General features: G+C 72.3%; 2 protein-coding genes across 2 annotated transcripts; both read right to left on the bottom strand.

Moving 5' to 3' along the window:
- Positions 1-225: 225 nt before the first annotated feature.
- LOC129197349 (perilipin-3-like) lies at positions 226-3,953 on the bottom strand. Its single transcript, XM_054805703.1, has 8 exons — positions 3,880-3,953; positions 2,949-3,007; positions 2,676-2,871; positions 2,319-2,401; positions 1,995-2,226; positions 1,259-1,443; positions 1,059-1,172; positions 226-920 (listed from the first exon to the last, which is right to left on the bottom strand). The coding sequence occupies exons 2-8, from the start codon at positions 2,994-2,996 to the stop codon at positions 498-500; spliced, it is 1,281 nt and encodes a 426-aa protein (XP_054661678.1). The 5' UTR covers positions 2,997-3,007; positions 3,880-3,953; the 3' UTR covers positions 226-497.
- Positions 3,954-5,180: 1,227 nt separating this feature from the next.
- LRG1 (leucine rich alpha-2-glycoprotein 1) lies at positions 5,181-6,751 on the bottom strand. Its single transcript, XM_054805501.1, has 2 exons — positions 6,601-6,751; positions 5,181-6,444 (listed from the first exon to the last, which is right to left on the bottom strand). The coding sequence occupies exon 2, from the start codon at positions 6,433-6,435 to the stop codon at positions 5,425-5,427; it is 1,011 nt and encodes a 336-aa protein (XP_054661476.1). The 5' UTR covers positions 6,436-6,444; positions 6,601-6,751; the 3' UTR covers positions 5,181-5,424.
- Positions 6,752-6,918: the final 167 nt, after the last annotated feature.

Consider the following 6,918-nt stretch of genomic DNA (forward strand, 5'->3'; position numbering starts at 1 on the left):
CCGCCGTGATAACCGGGACGAAGTTCAGTGCCACACGGCCGCGGGTCACAGTCCAGCCACCCCGGCACCCCGCCGGCACCCGCCCTGCTTCCCCCACCCCGGCACCCCATGGGCAAGACCCTCCCTGCGGGGTGACCCCGCACCCCCCCCCGCCGAGCCCCCCGCTCGTGGCAGCTCTGCCGCAGCCGGCGCTAGGGACAGTGAGTTGTTTTCAGGCCTAAAAAGTTGGGTTTCTTCCTCTTTAAAGCTGCTACGACAAGAAATCCCACCGCTCCCCAGGCTCGGGGACACCACGGGGAGCCCCGGACCCCGCAGGGCTGGGCACACACCGCGTCCTCCGCATGCTGCCGTCCCCTCCCTCCCCGAACGCGTCCCCCGCTGCAGCATCGGGGGTCCCACGCCAGGTCACAGAGTCCATCGTCACCTCGTCCCCGGCAGGAATAGGGCTCGCTGCTGCGGGCGGGTGGGCGCTCCCCCAGTTTGGTGGGCCCGGTGGCTCAGCGCTGGCTGCAGAGCTGCGGGGAAGCGGGGACCTGGTGCGTCTCCCCCATGGTGATGCAACCCTCCCACTTGGCCATGTCCGTGGGGGCATCCTCCGGGTACTCCACCAGGACGGGGGCGAAGGGTCCCACCAGCCAGGGCAGGGGTGCGTGCTGCCCCACGTATTCCAGCAGGTCGTCGATGCTCAACTGCGCCCGCGTCATCGTCTCCCGGCTCTGCTCCAGCACCAGACCTGACAGGTCGTGGAAGGAGCACGCACGGGAGAGGGAAGCCTGCACGCCCTCTACGCCGTGCCGGACGTGTCCCGCCGTCTCCTGCACGCTGCTGGGTAAAGCCCGGGTGCTGGCAGCCAGGCGGGCGCAGGCGGCGTGGAGCTGGCGCAGGAGCCCGCGCAGCATGGCCAGCGTCCGCGTCTCCACCTGCAAGGCAGCCGGTGGGCAGCAGCAGCCCTGGGGTGCGATGCTCCCCCTGCCCGCCGGCCCCCCCCATCCCTCGGTGTCCTCCACGGGTCCCCCAACCCGTACCTCGGCGTCCCCCGCGGTACCCCCGCCCCGTACCTCGCTCTCCTCCATGGGCACAGCGTCCTGCCGGCTCCACTCCAGCCACATGCGGTGGAGACGCTGCTGAGTGCCGTACAGGGGCCCGTCCATGCCCTGCCACCCCTGCTCGATCTAGGCGAAGGGACGGCGGGGTGGGACCGCGCCACGGGGCGCCCGGGCCGGCACGGGGCTGAGCGCGGTCCCCGCCGCGTCCTTACCAACTCGAAGATGCGGTGGAGCTGGGCCAGGACCCGCTGGGCGCTGTGCCGTGCCCGCTGCAGCTCACCCAGCGAGTGCCGCAGGGCTCGGTGCCGCAGCTTGGCCGAGAGCGAGCCCACGCGGACGAAGTAGCTCTGCCGTCGCCTCCGCAGCTCCGGTGAGGCCGCCTCAACACCCGCCGCCGCTGCCGGGCGGTGACAACCAGGGGGTGAGGGTCACAGGGCTGGACCATCCCGCACCAGGAACCGGAGCATCCCACCGCCGGTGCCGGGATGAGCCCCCCCGAGCTCCGCGCCCCATCACGGGGACACCCAGCTGCAGGACGCTTTGCCACCGGGTCACGTGGAGGTGTCACCAAAAAGCCAGGTGGCCTCTCCGGTCACCTCTGCCGCGATACGGGGTCGGCTCTGCCCCCGCTACCCCGTGCCGAGCTATAAATACCCGGGGCGGGCGGCACGGGGCTATATTTGCTCTCTGGTTTCCAGGTGAGAGTTCACCCGCTGCCGCGCCGCGTTCCCCAGCTTCGGGTTCCCGCGGGGTGGGGACCGTCCCCCGCGTGGCGTCGCAGCAGCGGCGGGCACCGCGTGGCGCTCGACGGCGGGGCGCCGGGTGCAAGCGATGCCGGGGTGGTGCTGAGCGATGGGGTGGAGGTCCCGGGAGGAGGCGGGGGGGGGGTAAGGCTCGGCACCCCTAAATTTGGGAGCCGGTTTCTGGCGCGGCGCGGTTGGCACTCACCCAGCTCCTCGTCCGTCCCGGGCAAGTATCGCTCCACCAGCTCCTCTGACTTCCCCAGCACGGTGTCCACCCCCGTGGCCAGCAGCCGGCCCACGCCGGAGCCCACCACGGTGCTGACACCGGTGCTCAGCGCCGAGCGCGTCCTCTCCACGCCGCCCTGCACCGCACCGCGGGCCAGGCCCACCGCCCCGCTCACGGTGGACGACACCAGCTCCCTGGTCCCTGCCACCACCTGGGAGGGGACAGCAGAGGAACGCCTTGTCCCAGCACCTCGCCCAGGGCTGGACCCCCCCCCTCCCCGTGTCCCCCAGGGGGGACCGTTACCCTCTCCGTGGGCTGCTGCAGGATGGGCAGCTTCTCCTCCAGCTTCTCCAGCCCTTTGCAGGCGTATTCGTTGGCGGTGGAAACTGGAGGTGTGGAAAGAGATGGGGTTAAGACCCCGCTGCCTGGCGAGAGCTCCGCACGGGACAGTTTTTGGGGCACCCCAAAATTCATGGGGTGCTGCCCCCCCCCCCCCAGCTTCTCCTCCAGCCCTTTGCACGCATCTTTGCTGGCAACATAGAGACGCAAAATCAGATTATTCCTACCCCGCTGCCTGGCGAGAGCTCCGCACGGGACAGTTTTTGGGGTACCCCAAAATTCATGGGGTGCTGCCATCCATCCCCCCCCAGCCCCACTCACTCTGCGGCTCCAGCTTGGTGAGGATGGGCTGGGCCCCGCTCACCGCCGCCGCCGTCAGCGTCTTCACCCCCTTTTCGGCGGCGTCGCAGACGGACTTGACGTAGGGGTGGCTCTCCTTGGTGGAGGCGTAGGCGGTGGAGACGGCGCCGCAGGCAGAGCTCACCAGGGCCAGGCCGGCCACCCGGCTCACCACACTCTGGGGGGGGGGGATGGCGGTGAGCCGGGGGCCCCCAGCGATGCCCGCAGCACCCCCAACTCTCCTTGCACCCCTACCTTCAGCTCCTGCCCGTCCTCGGCCGGCGCGGTGTTTTCGGTCGACATGGTAGCGGTGGCTGCGGAGGGAGGAGAAGGATCGTGGGGTGCCCGGCGTGGAGCCCTGGGGTGGCCGAGCCCCCGCGGCCCCCCGCTCCCTGTGCCGAGAAAGCAGCACGTGGTGGGGCCGAGCCCCCCACCGCGCCCCTGCCCCTCCGTAGCCCCCACCCCTCTGGGGGCTGAGACCCGTCAACTCACGACACGAGTGGGAGGCAGCGGGCGGGTTGCTGGAGGGGGTGACGCGGGGGTGCGGACGGGGTTGGGGGACAGGGCTGCCATGCGGCGGGGGCGGGTCCCCCCGTGCCCTCTGGGGTGCCCCCCTCCCCGTTTGGGGCCGGGGCGGGTTTTTCGGAGGCCCAGCCGGAGGGCAGCCCGCCCCGGCCTTTCGCAAGCCTGCGGTGCGGACGTGCCACCGGGCACCTCGGCCGGGGCAGCCCCAGGACCCGCCGCAGGGACCCCCCCACCCCCCCGCCACCGTCCCTGCCCCGTGGGGTGTCCCCGCGGCTGCACCCTGGTTCCCGAGCTCCTGGGGGGGGGGGGTCCCTTGGGGGGGGGGGGGTGTCCCTCGGGTCCCTGGGGGGCAGGTCCCGGGGGGTGGGGGGCAGGCTCCCTGGGGGTCCCTGGGTGCTCCGCAGCACCCATGGCGGGGGGGGGGGGGCAGGAGGGGACACCTGGGACCCCCCAGCCCCCGCTTCCCTGAAGCCGCAGCGCTCTCAGCAGCCCGGGCGGGCTCTGCCCCCTGCCACCCCCCCCCTCCCGGGGCCGGATCCGGGGACCCCCGGGGACCCCCGAACCCCCGGGACCCCCCGGGCCCCCCCCGGGAGCCCCCCAGAGACCTCCGGGCCCGCTTTCCATCCTCCGACTGCCGCCAGCTCCTGCGGGCAGTACTTACGGGGGGGGTGTGGGGCGGGGAGTGTGTGTCTGTCGCGACCCCCGATCCCGATCGCGATCGCCGGTCGCGATCCCCGACCCCCGCCCAGCGCCGGATTCATAGTTGGCGGCGGGAGCCAATCAGCGAAGGGGAGGGCGGCGCAGCCGCCAATCAGGAGGGAGGGCCGGGCCCGGGAGGGCGGGCTTTGGGGAGTGCCGCCACGTGGGGGGGTCCCACGTGGGCGCGAGGGGCCCGATCCTGCCCCGGAGGGTCCGCAACGCCCCCGGGGCCACCGGGGGGACCCCCCGAACTGGGCGGGCGGCCAGGGACCCCCAGCCACCACCCCGGGCCAAGAGTCCCCACCCCGGGTGTCCCCAGTGCCAGGTGTCCCCAAACAAGGTGTCCCCTTGCCAGGTGTCCCCACGCTGGGTGTCCCCACCCCAAGGGACCCAATGCCAGGTGTCCCCATGCCAAACATCTCCAGACCAAGTGTCCCCTTGACGTGTGTCCCCTTGACATGTGTCCCCTTGCCAGGTGTCTCCATGCCAGGTGTCCCCATGCCAAGCATCTCCATCGCCAAATGTCCCCAACCCAGGTGTCCCCACCCCAAGGGACCCAGCGCCAGGTGTCTCCATGCCAAACATCTCCAGACCAAGTGTCCCCTTGACGTGTGTCCCCATGTGGGGTGTCCCCTTGCCAAACATCTCCATCGCCAAGTGTCCCCACCCCAGGTGTCCCCACCCCAAGGGACCCAACCCCAGGTGTCCCCTTGCCAAACATCTCCATCACCAAGTGTCCCCACTCCAGGTGTCCCCACCCCAAGTGACCCAACCCCAGGTGTCCCCATGCCAAGCATCTCCATCACCAAGTGTCCCCACCCCAGGTGTCCCCACCCCAAGGGACCCAACCCCAGGTGTCCCCATGCCAAACATCTCCATCGCCAAGTGTCCCCACCCCAGGTGTCCCCACCCCAAGGGACCCAACCCCAGGTGTCCCCATGCCAAACATCTCCACACCAGATGTCCCTACCCCAGGTGTCCCCAAGCCAAGCAGAGCCCCACAGGGTTCCAGGCCTCCCCCAGCCCCTGTGGGTGCTCAGGCCAGGGGACAGCAGTGTCACCCAGCACTGAGCGGCACCAAAGGGTGGGAGAGGGTGCTGGGTCATCCCTGAGGGTGGCACCGTGGGGGGCCAGGCTGGCCTGAGTGGGAACGGGCACAGGCAGGGGACGCAGCGGGTACAGGATGGGCATGGCTGGGGGGACACGGTGCCCGTCACCGCCTCGTCCCCAGGGGCTTCCAGGACGACAGACAGGAGAAAGCGTGCGGTGGCACCAAGTGACCTGTTTAATGGGCTCTTGTGGGGTGGGGACGGGGACGCGGGACAGGCGGGGTGGGGACGGGGACGCGGGACAGGCTGAGCCGGGTGGGAAGGGGCTGGGGGCCACTGGCATGGGGACAGCTGCACCCCCGCTCTCCCTGCCTCAGTTTCCCCAAGAGAGCCGGGGGACAGAGCGGCAGGGAGGGAGGTGACGCGCAGGGGCGCCTGGCAGGGGGTGGGGGGGGTGCCTAGGGGTCCGGCGAGCGCTGCCCGTCCCCCTCGGGCTCGCAGCCCGCGTCCCCAGCCCGGCTCACGGAGGCCACCTCCTGTCCCCGGTAGCGCGCGGGGCTGGCACAGAGGGTGTCCCGGGTGGCCGTGAGGCGCGGGGCCGCCCGCCGCAGCAGCGCCAGCAGCGGGCACTCGCAGCCCCAGGGGTTGCCCGAGATGTCGAGGTCCAAGGCAGGGCCGGGGGGCCGGGGGGGCAGCTCCAGCGCCCGCAGCCGGTTACGCGCCAGGTCGAGGACACGGAGGTGACGCAGGGGGACGAAGATGCCGGCGGGCAGCTCCCGCAGCTCGTTGTTCTGGAGGAAGAGGAGGCGCAGGGCGGGCGTGGATGCGAAGGCGGCGGGCGGCAGCGTGCCCAGCCCGTTCCCCTCCAGGTCGAGCTGCTCCAGCGCCCGCAGCCCGGCCAGCGCGCCCGGTGCCAGGGACGCCAGGCGGTTGCGGGACAGATCCAGGCTACGTAGGGACCGCAGCGGGCGGAAAACCTCTGGCGGCACCTCCGCCAACTCGTTGGCGGCCAGGTCGAGCCACCGCAGCCGGGGAAGGTGCCGGAACCAGGCGGGCCGCAGCGCCCGCAGCCGGTTCCCCTGCAGCACCAAGTGCCGGAGGCGGCCGGCGGCGGCGAAGACGTCGGCGGGGAGATCGGCCAGGAGGTTGTTCGTGAGGTCGAGGACGCGCAGGGCGGGCACGGGGCGCAGGAGGCCTTCGGGGAGCGCGGCGAGGCGGTTGGAGGAGAGGTGGAGCTCCTGCAGCCGGGGCAGCCCGGCCAGGGCGGCGGGGACGAGGGCGGCCAGCGCCGTGAACTCCACCGAGACAGCCGCGGTGGTGGGGGGCAGCCCGGCGGGGAAGGTGCTCAGGGTGGGCTCCGTGCAGACGAAGCGGGTGGCGTTGGGGCGGGGGGAGCACGGCGTGGCAGGGCCCAGCGCCAGCAGCGCCGGCAGCAGCAGCGGGAGCAGGATCCGGCTCGGCGGCGTCATGGCGCGGGGCTGCGGGCAGGCCGGCCGTCGTCACGCCAGGGTTGTGCAAGGCCTGCCGTCGCCGTGCCGCTGCCCGCTCTCCACCCCGTGACGGGCAGGGAGATGCACCGACCCCCGCGTCTCCCCCTCCCTGACCCCCTCCGAGCCCCCCAGCCCTGCTCTCACCTTCCCGACGGCCCCGCTCCTCGGTGGCTGTCACCCCGCGGGGGGGTCGGTGGCTTTGCCTCACGTGCCGGTTGGGAAATCGCCGCCTTCGCTGCCGGATTGCAGGGTGCCGGCATCCGGGGCAGGGTGCCGGTGTCACCGTGTCACCCGCCACGCCAGCAGCAGCACACGGCGCTGCACACCCGCACTGGGGAAACTGAGGCACGGCACGCCATGGGTGCTGGGGAGCCGTGGGACCCCGCGTCGCGCCCCTGCCTTGGTGGCAAAGCCCCCCTGCCCCCCCCCCCCCCCGAGCGGCTCCACGGGGCGCTGAGCCGT

This window comes from Grus americana, chromosome 28 (assembly GCF_028858705.1).
Source record: "Grus americana isolate bGruAme1 chromosome 28, bGruAme1.mat, whole genome shotgun sequence".
NCBI lineage: Eukaryota > Metazoa > Chordata > Aves > Gruiformes > Gruidae > Grus > Grus americana.